At 40.1% G+C, this 20,300-nt stretch overlaps 1 protein-coding gene across 3 annotated transcripts in view; it reads right to left on the reverse strand.

Annotated features, from left to right (window-relative positions):
* Window positions 1-283: 283 nt before the first annotated feature.
* LOC109096611 (zinc finger protein OZF-like) overlaps window positions 284-20,300 on the reverse strand; it is a 42,618-nt gene continuing 22,601 nt past the window's right edge. For 2 of the 3 annotated variants that reach the window (XM_042717501.1, XM_042717500.1), the window contains exons 2-4: window positions 19,519-19,686; window positions 19,045-19,402; window positions 11,299-12,737 (exon numbers count right to left, since the gene is read on the reverse strand). In XM_042717501.1, the coding sequence (XP_042573435.1) occupies window positions 11,701-12,737; window positions 19,045-19,402; window positions 19,519-19,686 (1,563 nt within the window). In that variant the 3' untranslated portion in view covers window positions 11,299-11,700. Of the gene's footprint in view, window positions 1,567-11,298; window positions 12,738-19,044; window positions 19,403-19,518; window positions 19,687-20,300 lie in introns of those variants that run through there. The other variant, XM_042717502.1, reaches the window with a different exon arrangement.

Raw genomic sequence — 20,300 nt, forward strand, 5'->3', positions numbered from 1 at the left:
CATTGGATGTGATTAAAAAAAATTAAATATATTTATTCTGTGTCTCTTTTTTTACAAAAGAGTTAGATGCAGCTGAATAGGCCACCATGAATAAAAATCAACAGGATACATTAAGAGCTGGTTTTGTGAAAAATAGAGCTGCGCGATTCTGGAAAAATTGAATTTTTTTTTTTTTTAAGTTAAAAAAATTATACAACTTAACAAAATCACATGTAATTTTATGAATGGATGATGCAAAGACTCACTCAAGATGTCCTTGTTTCATTACTGGATGAATCAGCATATTTGAATGACTCTTTAATGAATGATTTAAAGAAATACATTTTAACAGCCTCTTTTTGCCACCTACTGGTGTAAAAATGTAAGTGTCAAAATAATTTCAAAAGTTGATTTCAACCTCTGCCTTTAGAAGATTGACCAGATTTTCTCATATAAGAGTATATGGTGGAAATTTTATCACAGTAATGTCACAATTGAAAAAAAAAATAGTTTCATTTGGACGTTCTTAGATTTCATGAGAATCGCAAGTAAATTTCTGACAAACAGCTTCTGATTTATTTTGAAACAGTTTTTGATTGCTCCATAAATGAGAATATTTTCAAAGTAAATGAGAAAAATGACAGGCTCAAATAACACACCTCACACTCTGGTGTGTAATAGCCTACTGTACAAACAGTGAAATCATTCAGTGATCCTGGACTAAATATCCACACTACGAACGCTGCTCAGAAATACAATTCACCTGATCTATAATATATGGTTAATGTTTTAAATTGAAATCAAGTGTATGTTATTACTGTCATATATCACATGGCATGAATGATGAAAGCAACTGCAGAAATAAATCCTTTACTGACAGACCAAGACATGAAAAGTCACTCTGATGATTCTGGAGCAGTTTGTTCTTTAGTGTGTTTGTTCTGGTGGGTCTGAAAACTACCTAAATAAGCGAATCTCTCGCCGCAGATGGAGCAGGAGTAAGGTTTCTCTCCTGTATGAACTCGCTGATGGATCTTCAGGACGTCTGATCGAGCAAACGTCTTGTCACACTGTGAGCATTTAAATGGTCTTTTTCCAGTATGAATCAATGTGTGCATCTGTAAAGTAACACCCCTACGGAAACTCTTCCCACAAACGTTGCAGTGACATGGTTTTTCTCCAGTGTGGACTCGCTGATGTTCTTTAAAATGAGTTTGATTAGAAAAGCTCTTCCCGCAGTCGGAGCACAGATATGGTTTCTCTCCGGTGTGGGTCCTCTCATGATTGTTTAGACTAGAAATATGACGGAATCGTTTGTCACAGTGTTTGCACTGAAACGGTTTCTCATCAGAGTGGATTTTCTGGTGTGACTTTAGAGACCCTGAGTTTGTGAAGGCTTTCCCACATTCACTGCACTGATACGGTCTCTCATTGGTGTGCAAACGCACATGCGTCCTCAGATGAGCTATGTGGTTGTAGCTCTTCTCGCAGTGAGGACACTTGTATGGTCTTTCTCCCGTGTGGATTCGCTTGTGAGCAACAAGATTCAATTTGGAGCTGAAATTCTTGTCGCATTCGCTGCACTGGAAAGATTTTTCACGGTGTGTCTTCATGTGAACTAGTAGTTTAGAATAAATTAAAAACAATTTCCCGCACTGTTCACAGTGAAACTCCTTCTTCCCGCTGTGCTCTTTTGAATGAAGTCTCCTCTCTTCTGCGGTAGGAAAGCTGATGTTGCATATCTTACAGCTGAAGTCTTTCTGTTCTGTGTGTGTTCTCTCATGTCTCGCTAAATGACCCTCTGAACTCAGTGTTTTTCCACAGGTGCTGCAGGAGAAACTCTTCACCTGCTCTTTTGAAGTTAAGTCTGTTTCTTCATCAAGTTGAGTTGTTTCTTCATCTCCATCAGAAGATGAATCTCCAACGGCATCTGAAAGGAACAAAACATTTAATAAAACAACTTTCAAATATACTTGAATAAAGTTAGTCTGTTATAAAATCACATAATGCTTTTTTATTTTTTGCAATTAATTTATTAATTATTATGATTCATTATGTATGAATTATCACAATGTACTGCAACAGGGTATATTCAGGAATCATGGAGTTAAATTTGATAAATTTTAAGACCCCTTTTAAGACTCTTTCCATACAATTTAAGACCTCATCGCCACTTCAAGTTTTAACCGGTTACATTGGCGACATACTGATTGTAAGATAGCTAGGGTTGGGTATCATTTGAGTTTTATCGATTCCGATTTCGCTTATCCATTTTGATTCTTTTCGATTCCCACGCGAACGCAGGTTTAAATGTTTAAATCACACTGGTGTGATCGTACACTGCACGGATGAACCAAGAGTGATTACAAAGTTGTGATTGCACCATAGTACTGAATTATGAATAAATTAATTAATTACTAATAGTATAATAATTAAATGATGCATTAAGTATTTATTCATCATCGGCTTGTCAGATAGTTAATTCTGTCCATTGCTACAATATTTATCACAGTCAATCATAGCAATGACTTAATTTTTTACACTCGCGTTTGTCATTCCTGAAACAGTATACGTGGACAAACAAAATGTGGATTATGTGAGAAACCTTTTTGCTGTTATAATGGGAAGATCTGTGAGCACGTAAACTTGTGAAAACTATTAGTTCAGAGCGGTTAACTAACCTACAGTAAACACTTCTGATCTGAATCTGATCACCTTCCCTCACACAGACCAGTACGCCTCACGGCCCTTAGCCATGGTTCCAACTCCTTATCTTCCAACCATCTGCACAAAAACGCTCCGGTTACTGATGTAACCTTGGTTCCCTGACATAAGAGAACCAGCAGTCCTTTATGGCAGCCTCCAAAGCAAACAAAAAGCTGCTCTAACTGTCTAAACTGGTCTAGATATACACTCACCTAAAGGATTATTAGGACCACCATACTAATACTGTGTTTGACCCCCTTTTGCCTTCAGAAGTGCCGTAATTCTACGTGGCATTGATTCAACAAGGTGCTGAAAGCATTCTTTAGAAATGTTGGCCCATATTGATAGGACAGCATCTTGCAGTTGATGGAGATTTGTGGGATGCACATCCAGGGCACGAAGCTCCCATTCCACCACATCCCAAAGATGCTCTATTGGGTTGAGATCTGGTGACTGTGGGGACCATTTTTAGTACAGTGAACTCATTGTCATGTTCAAGAAACCAATTTGAAATGATTCGAGCTTTGTAACACGGTACATTATCCTGCTGGAAGCAGCCATCAGAGGATGGGTACATGGTGGTCATAAAGGGATGGACATGGTCAGAAACAATGCTCAGGTAGGCTGTGGCATTTAAACGATGCCCACTTGGCACTAAGGGGCCTAAAGTGTGCCAAGAAAACATCCCCCACACCATTACACCACCACCACCACCAGCCTGCACAGTGGTAACAAGGCATGATGGATCCATGTTCTCATTCTGTTTACGCCAAATTTCTGACTCTACCATCTGAATGTCTCAACAGAAATCGAGACTCATCAGACCAGGCAACAATTTTTTCAGTCTTCAGCTGTCCAATTTTGGTGAGCTCGTGCAAATTGTAGCCTCTTTTTCCTATTTGTAGTGGAGATGAGTGGTAACCGGTGGGGTCTTCTGCTGTTGTAGCCCATCCGCCTCAAGGTTGTGCGTGTTGTGGCTTCACAAATGCTTTGCTGCATACCTCGGTTGTAACGAGTGGTTATTTCAGTCAAAGTTGCTCTTCTATCAGCTTGAATCAGTCGGCCCATTCTCCTCTAGCATCAACAAGGCATTTTCGCCCACAGGACTGCCGCATACTGGATGTTTTTCCCTTTTCACGCCATTCTTTGTAAACCCTAGAAATGGTTGTGCGTGAAAAAAGTAACTGAGCAGATTGTGAAATACTCAGACCGGCCCATCTGGCACCAACAACCATGCCACGCTCAAAATTGCTTAAATCACCTTACTTTCCCATTCTGACATTCAGTTTGGAGTTCAGGAGATTGTCTTGACCAGGACCACACCCCTAAATGCATTGAAGCAACTGCCATGTGATTGGTTGATTAGATAACTGCATTAATGAGAAATTTAACAGGTGTTCCTAATAATCCTTTAGGTGAGTGTACTCTCAGAGCCCTCACTGGACAGAGCAGGGATATCCAATAGGAAGATCACCTGAGCTTTGAATGGAGTAGAGAGAACTTTAGGATCATAACCATGTCTTGATTTTAGGATGACTTTACAGTCGTTAGGTCCGAACTCAAGACACAAGGTACTGCTTGACAGCGCTTGCAAGTCACCCACTCCCTTAACCGACACCAAAGCTAGGAGGAGGGCCGTTTTAAGCGATAAGGGCCGCAAATCAGCTGAACTGAGCAGCTCGAAGAGGGGCCCTTGTAGGGCATGTAGGACTATAGACAGGTCCCAAGACCGCACAGACTGAGGGTGAGGAAGGATCAGCCTTCACGCACCCTTCAAGAACATTAACGATCAGGTCGTTTCTGCCAATCAATTGGCCAGCTTTGAGAGAATGGTTCACTGCGATAGCTGCCACATACACTCTGAGCATGGAATCTGAGCATTTATCCAAAAGGTTAGCATGTGGGACACGTCACATGACAACAGGTCCAAACTACGTGCAGAGGAAGAGCGACCATTTTAGGTTGTAAAGGCATCTTGTCGATGGTGCTCTTGCCTCTAAAATGGTATTGCTGATTAAGGTCCCATTGAGGGGCCATACATAAAAGCTCCACAGCTCTGGCTGGGGATGCCAAATCATGCCTTTTGCCTACGAGAGAAGGTCCCTCCTCAGCAGAATGGGTCACGGGGCTGCTGCTGAGAGCTGCACTAGCTCTGGGAACCAGGCTTGGTTCCTCCAGAGCGGGCCACTAGGAGGAGAGAGCACTTGGTCTCCCTGGCCCGCCTGATGACTCTGACACAGTGGTGGTTTACCCTGAAGCAAAACCGTCCCAGGCACCAGGCCACGGGCCAAAACTGAAGAGGCCACATGTGGAGCAGGCCTAGAGGTAATACAGAGTGGCGCCGGCCACCATGAGGCAGAGTAACCTCTGAAAAACCTTGAAGGGACATATTGTTCCCGGTTTGAGAGATGCTGCTAATCGCTGAATAGTCAGGGATCGTTCCTGCGTAATCTAAAAACTCTAAAATTGTTCCCAGAAACACAGCCTGCTGGCTGGGTAACAGTTGACTCTTCTGTGGTTTGATCGTCAACCCGAGGTGCCCTAAGTGGCTGAGCAACAGCTCTCTGTGAGCTGCCAATTCCCATTCTGATCTGACTAGAACCAGCCAATCATCGAGATAATTTAAAATTACCCACACCCCCAAATCTCAATCAGGGGAAAGACCTGCGTCTATGCACTTCGTAAAAGTGGGTGGGGCCAGAGACAGTTCAGACGGAAGGACTGCATACCGATAGGCCACTCCCTCGAATGTTAATCTCAAGAACAGTCTGTGATGGGGGCTATGTACATGAGAAAATAAGCATCTTACAGATTCACTGTTAGAAACCAGTCCTTGGGGCAAATCTGCACGAGGACCTATTTCAAAGTTAACATCTGAACCGCCATCTCATAAGTGATTCAGATGTCTGAGATCTAGAATATATCTGAGCCTACCATCTTTCTTTGGAACGAGGCAGTTGCGAACAAAAGAGCCTAATTTGCTGTTCGCTAGAGGTACTGTTTCCACATCATGAGCGAACCAGGGTGAGTAACTTTCTTTACTGTGTTTAGAACCCAACTGGAGGGGAGGAACGTGAGAGTGGGAGAGACGGGGCTGCCTTTATTAGAAGGGGATCCACAAGCAAGGCAAGGACAGACTCGTATGCTTTCAGTGAAAGCTAAAGCTCTGCGTGGGCACTGCCCAGACAGACGACGCACTCACTACCTGTTCTGCATCACGGCGCGACATTTGAAATTTGCTCAGAAATTTGCTCTTTTAGGTGCCAGATGGCCACAGAGGAAAGCTTCTCACTTCTTCCACTGCCAGGGCTTCCTCCTTTGGCTTCTTGATTACAGAGTCAGCGAAGAGATGATCCTCGTCACTGAAGGAGAATGATGTGATGAATGGCGCTCTGTGGCGACTTATGTAGGGGTCGACTCCTCCCTTTCTGGTGAGCTAAAGCACCATTGGTTTGTGCAGCTACACAAACGTGAACAAATCAGGCTTCAGTACAAAGTAAGGGGCCTTTCACATATCGCGTCTTCTGTGCACTCAAGTTCGTCCGCGCCGCATCGAGATAAAAACATTTCACCTTTTCAGAAAGCCGCAAGCGCACCGTGGGCAATGTGACAAGAACCAACCAATCAGCTTCATCTTTTCCCGTAACAACATTGAAAGCTCAGCCAAGATGAAGGCACAGCTGATCGTAGCTGTACAGGGATAGACATTTTTAAATAAATTTGGCAGCAGAACTACTGCAAGCGATTTTTTGTGCTGCAAATCCATTTATCCTTTGCTAAAACTTCCGCGTCTTCATGGAGAGCAGGTCATGGTTACTCAGTTATGGCAGACGCCTCCGGAGCGCAAGCGCCCGAGCGCTTTGGGAAAAAGCCAATATGTGTTTCTACGCAACGGAAGAGACCATTTCAAAGGGAACTTGCATTTCCCCATTAGTCAACGATGTTGTGTGTGAAGAAACCTGCGCTATCATGCAGCTGTCAGTGAGCACGGGAACAGATAACGTCAAATCTAGCAAGACTGCATTAATAAACTACACAGAATCCCATAATTCGCCTATGCAATGATTAAATTCAGGAAAACTTAAGCATACAACCTCAGTTTGGACAAATACATAATGAAAAAATGATGCAAAATTTAATACCTTGGAAAATGGCATTTAAGACTTTTTAATAATTATTAAAAAAATTAAAAACATCCTGTAAATTGTTCAGCCCTACTAACATTTTCCATCATGTTCCCAAATATCTCAGAAAATCTCTGCTGAGATTCAAGTGTCATGAAAAACAACAAAAGGTCATAAAAGGAGAAACAAACCTGGAGGAATGAAATCTTCATCTTCATCATCCTCATTATTCTCTTCATCCTCCTGCTCTTCCTCATCAGTGTGTTGTTGTTCTTTCTCTGCGGTGGTTTCTTCTCCTCTGCTCTCGATCAGGTTCCTGCAGTCCACCAGTTTGACGGAGCACATCTTCAGCGGCGTCTGCAGCATCTGCTGTTCTCCAGCGTTACAGTCAGAGGCTTTGATCAGTGGATTCATGATCCTGAGCGTCAGTATAACAGAGTAAAGTGAGGCTGAGCTCTGAGTCCTGTGTGTCTCTGGATCTCTGATCTCTGACGCTCCAGACTGAATCCTGAGCTTCTGTCCCATCAGTCACACGCACTGAAACCTGCTCCACATCCTGACAAACACAATCAGTCATATATCTAGCAATAGTATGATTCAAAATAAGATGTTACGTCACATAACAATCAGTCCATATGAGCAGCTAAAGATGAAATGAAGATCTGTTCAAACCTCTCTGTTCAGTCTGTCTCCTCTTTCTCTCAGCTTTGTCTCCAGTGAAGCCACCTCTTTCTTCAGCTGACAGATTTCTGTGATGAAATCCTCAATATCCAGCATGGACAGATCAGTTCCTACTGATTTACAGCAGACCACCTCCACCTGCGCTTTCATGATCAACATCTGAACACAAACACTTCATGATAACTACAATATTTATAATGAACTGATAAAACTCATTTATACATGATTAGGTGTTTATTCAGATTGCCTTCATTTTATTATATTTTCAAAATGCATCTTAGTCTTTCATATATGATATAATTTTTACACTACTAAACACTAAAATTATGTTTATTGGAGTGAATAGTCAAATAATTTATCATAATTAACTTTATATTGTAAATTTGTCAATTGCCAATCTCACGTTTCAAATACAAAATCCTTTTCATAATAAAAATGTTTACATTTTACTATGAAAAATGTACCTTATAGACAAAAAAGGTGCTCAAGAAATCATAACTTATATGACTTTTGCTTTCTATCAAGAATATTATACAATAATGCACAATATTAATCACATTTAAGACACGTTCAGCTGCTGGATTTGAGGTATTAAAACATGCTTTTGTTCTCGCTTCTCTGTAAAACATAAATCATTGGCCGTCCGATACAAAATAGCGAGATACGATAAAGTACACGGTCATATTATCTTAAAGCACATTATGAAGTAAATTCACAAAACAGACCTGAAATACGTTACTCACGCAGCAGCAGAAAGAAAACTCTACTTCGGTCGTGCGCTCTGCGCGAGAGACGCAGCAACATATGACGCACTTCCGCCCCCTGCTGGACTGGAGCAACTTCGCTGGATATGACTTCAGTTTAATGATGAAAATGAGCGGCATTGACAGACAAAGATGATTGTAGGAAGGGATGGACTGTCTGGGACAAAAGTCAACAGTTTTTGAACAGTGAGATTTTTAATGGTTTTTTTTTTTTTTTAATAATTCTCTTCTGCTCACCAAGCTTGCATTTATTTGATCCAAAATACAGCAAAAGCAGAAATAATATGAAATATGTTTACCATTTAAAATAACTGTCTTCTATTTGAATATATTTTAAAATGTAATTTATTCCTGCGATTTCAAAACTGCATTTTTAGCATGATTACTCCAGTCACATGATCCTTCAGAAATCATTCAAATATGCTGATTTGCTGCTAAAACAAACAAACAAACATTATTATTATTATATTGAAAACATCTGAGCATAATTTCTTTCAAGTTTCTTTGATGAATAGAAAGTTCAAAAGAACAGCATTTATCTGAAATAAAGAGTTTTGTAACATTATAAATGTATTTATCGTCAATTTTGATCAATTTAAAGCATCCTTGCTAAATAAAAGTATTAATTTCTATATTAATTTCTAAAACAATTATACTGATTCCAAGCTTTTGAATAGCATATGTATAATGTTACAAAAGCGTTTTATTTCAGATAAATGTTGATCTTTGGATCTTTCTTACTGTTCAGAAATGTTTGACTGGTAGTGTATGTAGCCTTACTAGCCTGTGTATCACACTCATATCACATCTTGTTTTGGATAAGAATAAAACGTCAGGTCCAACAATACTGTGTCTTTATTTTTTTTTTTATTTAAATGTAGCTTTATTCACATTGGCCCATGGAAACCTCTATGAACACATTTGAACTGACTTGGCCAAAAAATCGCGGGGGACTAATTTATGTTTTATTAAAAAGTGTTTACATATTCTACACTCATGGCGTGCACACATTAGGATGGATTAGATGCCTGCCTCCACTGCGAGTCCCTATAAAGCACTTTACAGATTCAACTACTCTCTCCTCCTCCTGCCTGGCTCTTTGGCCCGCATCCCTCACCGCAGAACAAGCCTGTTCTTGATAATGCTGCTGTGAAAACATGGGAAAATCCGGCGAGGAAGACGGGGTGATGCGATCTTTATTGAGGAGGAGCAAAATACTTAATCGCTCTGTCTATAGCACATTGTGATTGGATGTTTACACAGTCAAAACAGGAGACAAACCAACGGGGCACTGGCTGCTCACTGTCCCTGCGTGATGGTCCTCGGCAAAAAATAAATAAAAACAAGGCCCTGATATACTTCAAACGAAATCAAAGAACGAACTGATATGACGTCATTTCGAACAAAATCAGGCCAAAATGAAGTTCGTTTTGGCTCCTACACCTTTGTGCTTCCATTGGTCCATGGTTCGGTTACGCGATCGGTGGGTGTGTTCTGAAACGTGCGATTTTTTTCTTCGTTCGTTTCTCATTCAACGGAGGTCAGGCAAGAGAAGACAATATTTCCGGTCTAGTCAATAACAACATGAATACACTGGAGTGTCGAATAGCTGAGCTGGCACAGATGTATCCACACCCGTACGATCGCTCGTGGAGAGACATTAAAGGTGCACCGTGTAATTTTTAGCGGCATCTAGTGGTGAGGTCGGAAATTGCAACCAACAGCTCAGTCCCCCGCTCACCCCTCCCTTTAGAGAAGCTACGGTGGCCGACACAAGTAACGATGTCGTCGGTAAAGACAGCAGAGAGCAATGAGATTTCTTTACAAAGGTAAATCAAGGAATTATATTTACTTAATTATTCAATAAATCATCATTATTGCGAATGTTAACGTACTTGTTCATCATTGTGTCAGTGTTTTATTCGCAAGAACAACAAAGTGACGAAACACGCTCTTTAGAGCAGACTGACCTTTTAGGGCTACTGTACAAACATGGTAGAGACTTTCATGTAAGGGGAGCCGCGCTGTACGTAGATAGAAATAGCTCAATCTAAGGTAATAAAAACATAACGATTCATTAAGAAAGGTCTTTATACACCTCTGAAAACATAGTTATGTATATTATATTGCATTTCTGTAAATAGATTGTTGTAAATATTACACATTGCACCTTTAAAGATTCATAGAAAACTTCTAAAAAGAAATAGCAACGAAGCTTGGTGTCGACGACCCGGAGTTATGCAAAAAGCCACGCAGAGAAACATCCGAGACAAGTTTTCCAAAGTCATGAAAAGAATGAAAGGAAAGAGTAAAGATATAAGGTAGCAAGTACCAAATTCATGTGTTTCAAATAAATGTTACACCAAACTGCTGCTGCTGTTCTTTCAATAAGCAAATTTAAAGAGTATACAATAAATTAAATGCCAAACGAATATACAATAATAAACCTGTTTTTATCAAAAGTAAATTTTTTGACCACATAAAATATTAAAAGGTGTAACAATTTATCCAGTTCAATAAAATAAATGAACACTAATAAAATAAAGTAACAAACCGACAAAGTTTTCAGACTTTGGGACATTCACACTTCCCATAAAGGACTGATTATGGTTCTTTTGTATTTCAGACATGATACTTGATAACTGCTGCTAATCATTATTCTTTTGTCTATAATATTCTGACATTGGTGCCTGTCTCACACCTAGATTGACTACACTTCTTCATTTCATCGTTGTTGTGTTTAGGGGATACGCGGGAGCGTCGCGAGTCATGTTTACATTAATCTACACCCGCCTCCAGCAGCGCGGGGGTGTTAGAAAGTTCGGAAACAGTATACCGTCGCTCAGCCTTTTCGAACTTCTTTTTTCCCCCAAACGAAGAATGAAAACGAACTTCGTTTGAAGTATACCGAGGCCTTTAAGTACATTGGCCCACCGGGAAAAATCCTGGTATGCCCGATTACCAATCCAGCCCTGATTGTAGTTAATTGGGTACTACAAAAATAATGATTAGTTAAGCCATTTCATATTACATATAATAAATACTTAAGTAAAATAGCCATTTTATTGACACAGAATTGCACAGCTGTATGTGTCTAAGATGATTTACATGAGTTTAGGAAATTGCTGGTGTTGGTGATAGCCAAGCACTAATTGACTCACATATGTCTTGGACATATTTAACCTAAAATTAAAAAAATATATATTTAGCCTAATTCCCTCACTTAAGCCCCCTACTGTACAAACAGTGAAATCATTCAGTGATCCTGGACTAAATATCCACACCACGAACGCTGCTCAGAAATACAGTTCACCTGATCTATAATATATGGTTCATGTTTTAAATTGAAATCAAGTGTATGTTATTACTGTCATATATCACATGGCATGAATGATGAAAGCAACTGCAGAAATAAAGCCTTTACTGACAGACCAAGACATGAAAAATCACTCTGATGATTCTGGAGCAGTTTGTTCTTTAGCGTGTTTGTTCTGGTGGGTCTGAAAACTACCTAAATAAGCGAATCTCTCGCCACAGATGGAGCAGGAGTAAGGTTTCTCTCCTGTATGAACTCGCTGATGGATCTTAAGTATGTCTGATCGAGCAAACGTCTTGTCACACTGTGAGCATTTGAACGGTCTTTCTCCGCTATGAATCCTCTGATGCTTTATTAAGTTGGTGTTTTGCTTGAAACTCTTCCCACAGATGCTGCAGTGATATGGGTTTTCTCCAGTGTGGACTCGCTTATGGTCTCTGAAATGAGTTGGATCAGAAAAGCTCTTCCCGCAGTGGTTGCACAGATATGGTTTCTCTCCGGTGTGAATCCTCTCGTGACAAATCAGATGAGATCTTTGACGGAATCGTTTGTCGCAGTGTTTGCACTGAAACAGTTTCTCACCTGAGTGTACACTTTGGTGTGACTTTAGAATGCTTGAGTTTGTGAAGGTTTTCCCACATTCACTGCACTGATACGGTCTCTCATTGGTGTGCAAACGCACATGTCTCTTCAGAAGAGATCCATAACTGAAGCTCTTCTCGCAGTGGGGACACTTGTATGGTCTTTCTCCCGTGTGGATTCGCTTATGAACATCAAGAGTTCCTTTGGTGCTGAAATACTTGTCACATTCACTGCAGTGGAAAGACTTTTCACTGTGTGTTTTTATATGAGCTTTCATATTCTGAGCAGTGGTGAAAAAATCCTTCCCGCACTGTTCACAGTGAAACGCCTTCTTCCTGCTATGGTCTTTTGAATGAAGTCTCCACTCTTCTGCGGTAGGAAAGCTGATGTTGCATATCTTACAGCTGAAGTCTTTCTGTTCTGTGTGTGTTCTCTCGTGTCTCACTAAATGACCCTCTGAAATCAGTGTTTTTCCACAGGTGCTGCAGGAGAAACTCTTCAGCTGCTCTTTTGAAGTTGAGACTTTTTCTTCATCAAGTTGAGTTGTTTCTTCATCTCCATCAGATGATGAGCCACCATTGACATCTGAAAGGAACAAAATTTAATAAAACAACTTTAAAATATACTTGAATAGGACTTCTGGGTGTGCTCATGGAGTAGTTGGTCGCATTGAAACCTCTCTCCCACTTTAACCTTGATAATCCCGTTTGAACTCGCTATTCTATTTGTTATTTTTAACAAAATAATATATGAGAGGGAGAAGAAGCACACTAGGCCACAAAAGATCGATAAAAATGCCCAAAGCCTAGGATAAAAGTGCCTCAGCCGCAAAAGCTAACACTCAACCGGACCAAGCTAGCAACATCACGGCTGGCGCGGAAACGGGAAGCCCCGGGGTAAACAAATCTTTGAAAACTACTATCAAACACTATATACTTCCTCAAAACCAGAGAATGAAAGTGTTATTACACAGTATTTGGCAGAATTAGACCTGCCTTCCCTAGGATTAATACAAAATGAAGCTTTAACTGCCCCTATCAGTCGAAAAGAATTGGACGCAGCTATTGGAAAGCTGAAAACTAACAAATGCCCAGGTAGCGATGGGTTTCCAAATGAGTGGTATAAGATTTTCAAGGAGGAGCTTGCACCCGTTCTGCTGGAGTCTTTTAATTGGACTCTGAGTAGAGCAGAGATATGGCCATCATGGAGAGAGGCTGTAATATCTGTCCTCCCTGAGTCATATCGCCCGATCTCAATACTGAATGTTGATTACAAACTCTTTACCTCTATAATCTCTAAAAGAATGGAGAATCATCTTATAGACTTGATCCATGAGGATCAAACAGGATTCATTAAAGGCCGTCAAACTCATGACAGCATAAGACGAACATTGCATGTCATAGACCAAGCCAAGAAACAACAACTAAGTTTTGCTTTAGTCAGCCTCGACGCGGAGAAAGCCTTCGACTGTGTCAGCTGGCCCTTTTTATACAAGGTACTCGAGCGTCTTGGCTTTAACAATCAATTTATTAGGTGTATTCAGTCACTTTATGATAGTCCGAGGGCCAGGATTAAAATTAATGGACACCTAACTGATAGCTTTCAACTGTTTAGAAGTACTCGACAAGGCTGTTGCCTCAGTCCAGCGCTCTTCGCATTATACATAGAGCCCTTGGCACAAGCTATTAGGCAAAATGAAGAGCTTAGGGGCATTACTATTGGAAATACTGAGCATATAATTGGACTTTTTGCGGATCATATTATCACCTACCTCCAAAATACAGATGTTAGCCTCCCTAAACTTATGAGATCTCTGACAGAGTTTGGGCAGTTGTCTGGCTATCACTTAAACATTACTAAAACACAAGTTCTGACCATTAATTACTCCCCCAATAAATCCATACGACACAATTATAAACTTAAATGGGAAGCTAAAAAGTTAAATCAACTAGGTGTATTTATCTCCCAAGATCTAGATGATTTGTTCAGTTTGAATTTTGAGAAACTTATTGATTCTATACAGAAAGATATGAAGTGCTGGGCAATGCTGATATTAGACTTCAATGCTAGAATGGACATATTGAAAATGAATCTGCTTCCCAGATTTCTGTATCTTTTCATGTCATTGCCCATTAGGATTGCTGACTCGCATTTTAACGCTTGGGACCGGCTAATATCACGATTTATTTGGTCAGGGGCAAGACCAAGGATAAAATTTAGGACACTTCAGATCGATAAAGATCATGGCGGTTTAGCCCTTCCGAATCTGAAGGATTATTATTACGCATCTCAAATGAGATATATGGTTTATTGGTGTTCCCCAGAAACCGAGGCTCGATGGAGACTGATTGAACTATCCCAGGGACAGAGCCAACCTCAAACCCGTTTAGGAGGTAAAGTTATCTCAAATAAAGATGGGAATCGTATAGTTGAAGATACACTATTAATTTGGAAAGAGATTGTAAATAAGTACAAATTGACTAATGATATTAAACTTTTGATCTGGCCCTCCTGCAACCCGAGTTTTCGACTAGGTGAAATAGACTCTTCATTCTTGAGCTGGAAAGATCGAGGCCTCATGGCACTGTGTCAGTTTTTAGACGGTAACATATTCAAAAAATTCGAACAACTCAAGAGTCAATACAAACTAGAGAACAGAGATATTTTCAAATATTTTCAAGTGAGACATTTCTACAACAGTGAAATAAGAAAAGGTATCTCTCTCCTGAGGGCAATGACATTGTTAAAGTTTTTAGTGATGCTTATGAGCTCTTGCCAAGTAAAACCGTCTCTAAATTGTATAAAGCACTGCAGAAACAAAATGGAAATAATACATTGTATATCAAGTCGAAATGGGAAAAGGAACTATGTATGGAAATGTCAGAGGGTGATTGGCTTTCAATGTGTGTGACACAACAGACATCTACTAGTTCTAAAAGATGGAGGGAATTTTGGTGAAAGAGTTTGGTTAGATTTTTCATTACACCTCATATTATTAATAAACAGAGGGGTGAACAACAGCAATGCTGGCGACAGTGTGGACATCGGAACGCCAATCACTCTCATATATTTTGGATGTGCCCAAAGTTAGAACAATTCTGGGACAGTATTCTTTTAATTACTGGAAGGATAATGGGTTATGTCATCCCTAAAGACCCTAAGATTTGCTTGTTAGGTCTTCTACCTGGTGAGGTGGTCCAAAAAGAAGACACTTATCTTTTTAAAATTCTAATGATTGCATGTAAAAAAGCTATCACTCGGTCTTGGTTAAAGATTGACCCACCTCGGACTGAACAATGGAAAGAAATAGTGGAGGAGATACATTCAATGGAGAAGATGACATACTTTCTACGTATCAAAGGACATATATATAATAAGCGCTGGTCAAAATGGTTTGCATATAAAGAAGCGGAACAATTTTAATACTTTATTTTAATATTTTATTTCGCTGTTATATAATTTATAGTGCCCCTTGTTCTTTGTCCTTGTATGTTGTGTTGTAATTAAGAAAAATGCCAAATAAAAAGTATAAAAAAAAATATATATATATATATACTTGAATAAAGTTAGAGAACATCTAGCAATGCACCGAAATGAAAATTCTTTGCTGAAGGCCATTTTGCAATTTCAATATTCATACAGTGACCAGCAACAACCACTCACCTCTCCTCATCGAAGACATGAGATGCAGTGCTAAACAGTCTCTCGATGTCGGTGCTTGTAATGATTTTTGCATCTTTCTTGAAAAGCTTTTAAATGCTTCCACACTGCCGACATGTTTGCTGCATTAGTGCACAGCTCTCACTTTATGCAGGTTGCTATTTGATCACATCACCTCGCTCTATTCGGTCTTTTTGCTTATTCGTCTGAACAACGAAATAGCTTTTTTTTTGCTATTTTTGGCCACATAATTTTGGTTGCCGAATTATTTTGGTTTCCCACACCTGTTGCGGAGGGATGGAAGTACTGGTCTCCTAATCTCAAATTAATGGAAATTTGATCTTCTATCACATGCAATTACTAGTAAAATCCACTTTGTAGTCGTTTATAGTAACTTGGAGGAGTTGGATGTGTTAGTATCAAACTTTCCTGAAGATGGTACTCCTCTGGTACTGCTTGGAGACCTCAACCTCCACCTAGAAAAACCCCAGGCTGCTGACTTTAACACTCTGCTCGCCTCATTTGATCTAAAGCGAGCGTCTACTACAGCTACTCACAAATCAGGCAACCAACTGGACCTCGTCTACACACGCTGTTGCTCCACGGACAACACTTTACTTACTCCACTGCACACCTCAGACCACTTCCTCATAACTTCTAACCTCGCACTAACTCATGACACAGCACACACTCCTCTGCAGGTCACCTTTCGACATAACCTACACTCACTCTCTCCATCTCGCCTATCCTCTATGGTTTTATCCTCACTTCCGACACTCTCTAGAGAGAGAGTGTGCTATTGAGACTCTTTTCTCAACTCTAACATCTTGCTTAGACAACTTTTGCCCACTTTCATCCAGACCAGTACGCACTACCCCCTCTGCCCCTTGGCTGTTCAATGTTCTCCGTGAACATTGCTCTAAACTCAGGGCTGCAGAGAAGAAATAGTGCAAATCAAAAAACTCTACTGATCTTATTGTGTATCAGTCACTCTTCTCTTCCTACTCTGCAAATGTCTTCACTGCTAATATGACATACTACCACAACAAAATTAACAACTTTTCTGACTCTCACAAACTTTTTTTCACAACTTTCTATTCTCTTCTCTGTCCTCCTCCACCTCCTCCTTCATCAACTCTTACAGCTGATGACTTTGCAATTTTCTTCACAAATAAAACAAGAACCATCAGTGACCAATTCCCCACATCACAAACTGATGATAACTTCATAACGAAAAATACACACTCTCTCTCCTCCTTCTCTCCACTCTCAGAGACAGATGTTTCCAAACGTATCCTTTCCAATCATCCCACTACCTGTCCACTTGATCCTATCCCCACTCACCTCCTTCAGGCCATTTCTTCTTCAGTCATACCTTTGCTAACACACATTATCAACACCTCTCTTCACTCTGGTACATTTTCCACAGCATTTAAGCAGGTTCGGGTAAGCCCACTGCTTAAAAAAACCCTTTCTAAATCCAGCACTTTTAGAAAACTACAGACCTGTATCCCTTCTTCCGTTCATTTTCAAAGACACTTGAGCAAGTTGTGTTCAACCAACTCTCTAAGGTTCTTGTACAGAACAACCTCCTGGACAGCAACCAGTCTGGCTTCAAAAGCAGCCACTCAACTGAGACTGCCCTGCTCTCGGTTACTGAAGCCCTGAGACTGGCGAGACTTCCAAATCCTCATAACTTACCTTGCTGGATCTGTCTGCTGCCTTTGACACAGTTAACCACCAGATACTCCTGTCCACCCTCAGAAAGATGGGCATCTCAGGAACCGCAATCCTGTGGTTCAAGTCCTACCTCTCAGATAGATCCTTCAGGGTGTCTTGGAGGTTGAGGTTTCTAAGTCACAACTTCTTGCTACTGTGGTGCCTCAAGGCTCAGTGCTTGGACCACTTCTCTTCTCCATCTACATGACGACATTAGGATCTGTCATTCAGAAGCATGGCTTTTCTTATTACTGCTATGCTGATGACACTCAACTCTACTTCTCATTCCAACAAGATGATACGACGGTAGCTGCTCGCATTGCAGCCTGTCTGACAGACATTTCTAGCTAAGACAGAACTACTTGAGGTTCCAGCAAACCCATCGTTTCATCACAAATGCTCTATACAACTGGGTTCGTCAACCATGACTCCTTCAAGGACAGCCAGAAACCTAGAAGCTGTGATTGATGATCAGTTAAGCTTCACAGACCATACTGCAACAATGGCCCGGTCCTGCAGATTTGCCTTATACAACTTTAGGAAGATTAGACCCTTCATGTCAGAGCAAGCCGCACAACGTCTTGTCCAAGCTCTTGTTCTCTCCAGACTGGACTATTGCAATGCTCTCTTGGCCTTCCAGCATGTACTATCATGCAGCAGTGAGAGTGGTCTTCAATGAGCTAAAAAAAAGCTCACGGTACTCCTCTCCTCATCAGGTTACACTGGCTACAAGTAGCCTCTTGCCTCAAATTCAAGGTACTGATGCTTGCCTACAAGACAACCACTGGCGCTGCACCAATATACCTGAACTAGTTCAATCTTATGTGCCCTCCAGAAGCTTGCGTTCTGCAAGTGAACGGCATCTTGTGGTGCCATCCCAAAGAGGCATAAAATCACTCTCATGGACCTTTTGCTGGACTGTGCCCAGCTGGTGGAATGACCTCCTGATCTCAATTCGAACAGCTGAGTCTTTAACTATTTTCAAAAAACATCTAAAGACACATCTTTTTTTTGCCAGCACCTGACTAACTAATATTAGCACTTACATATTCTATTCTGTTCTATTCCATTCTATTAAAAAACTGCAACAACAAAAAAAACCTTGATATGAGTTCTGTCCTAGACTAACTGAGATTTGTCATGGCACTTGTATACTGTTGTTGATCTCTCGTTGGTCTGATTGCTTCTATTGTTCTCATTTGTCGCTTTGGATAAAAGTGTCTGCAAAATGATTAAATGTAAATGTAATGATTCATAATGTATGAATAATTGTCACACTACACTGAAAAACAACCATAGTGTGATGTTTGGCCAAATCCTGCAGCCTTACAAACAAACACAGAAAACCTGGAGCTCTTAAAAAAAGTGCATTTTTAATCCCATTAAAAAAATTATCAGAAATATGTAAATTTGATTTTCCTGTAAATTGTTCAGCCCTACTAACATTTTCCATCATGTTCCCAAATATCTCAACAACAACAAACAACAAAAGGTCATAAAAGGAGAAACAAACCTGGAGGAATGAAATCTTCATCTTCATCATCATCATTCTCATCCTCCTGCTCTTCCTCATCAGTGTGTTGTTGTTCTTTCTCTGCGGTGGTTTCTTCTCCTCTGCTCTCGATCAGGTTCCTGCAGTCCACCAGTTTGACGGAGCACATCTTCAGCGGCGTCTGCAGCATCTGCTGTTCTCCAGCGTTACAGTCAGAGGTTTGATCAGAGGATTCATGATCCTGAGCGTCAGTATAACAGAGTAAAGTGAGGCTGAGCTCTGAGTCCTGTGTGTCTCTGGATCTCTGATCTCTGACGCTCCAGACTGAATCCTGAGCTTCTGTCCCATCAGTCACACGCACTGAAACCTGCTCCACATCCTGACAAACACAATCAGTCATATATCTAGCAATAGTATGATTCAAAATAAGATGTTACGTCACATAACAATCAGTCCATATGAGCAGCTAAAGATGAAATGAAGATCTGTTCAAACCTCTCTGTTCAGTTTGTCTCCTCTTTCTCTCAGCTTTGTCTCCAGTGAAGCCACCTCTTTCTTCAGCTGACAGATTTCTGTGATGAAATCCTCAATATCCAGCATGGACAGATCAGTTCCTACTGATTTACAGCAGACCACATCCACCTGCGCTTTCATGCTCAACATCTGAACACAAACATTTCATGATAACTACAATATTTATAATGAACTGATAAAACTCATTTACACATGATTAGGTGTTTCTTCAGATTGCCTTCATTTTATTATATTTTTAAAATGCATCTTAGTCTTTCATATATGATATAATTTTTACACTAGTAGATACTAAAATTATGTTTATTGGAGTGAATAGTCAAATAATTTATCATAATTAACTTTATCTTGTAAATTTGACCGTTGCCAATCTCACCAACCTTTATATTAATATAATTTAGTAAAATGCACTGCCTTCATATGGCCAGTTAATAATGTTACTAATTATTAGTTCAAAGAATATTTACAATAACTTGTTTATGGTTTTCTACTGAATGTCTGGGATAATGGTAAAACAACAACATCTAAACATAAAAAGCATTCGATAAAACGTTTCAAATACAAAATCCTTTTCATAACAAAAATGTTTAAATTTTACTACGAAAAAATCACATTAGAGACCAAAAATGCTCAAGAAATCATAACAATGTTATAAACAGGACTTTTGCTTTCTATCAAGAATATTATACAATAATGCACAATATTAATCACGTTTAAGACACGTTCAGCTGCTGGATTTGAGGTAT

This window comes from Cyprinus carpio, chromosome B1, assembly GCF_018340385.1.
Source record: "Cyprinus carpio isolate SPL01 chromosome B1, ASM1834038v1, whole genome shotgun sequence".
NCBI classification, from domain to species: Eukaryota; Metazoa; Chordata; class Actinopteri; order Cypriniformes; family Cyprinidae; genus Cyprinus; species Cyprinus carpio.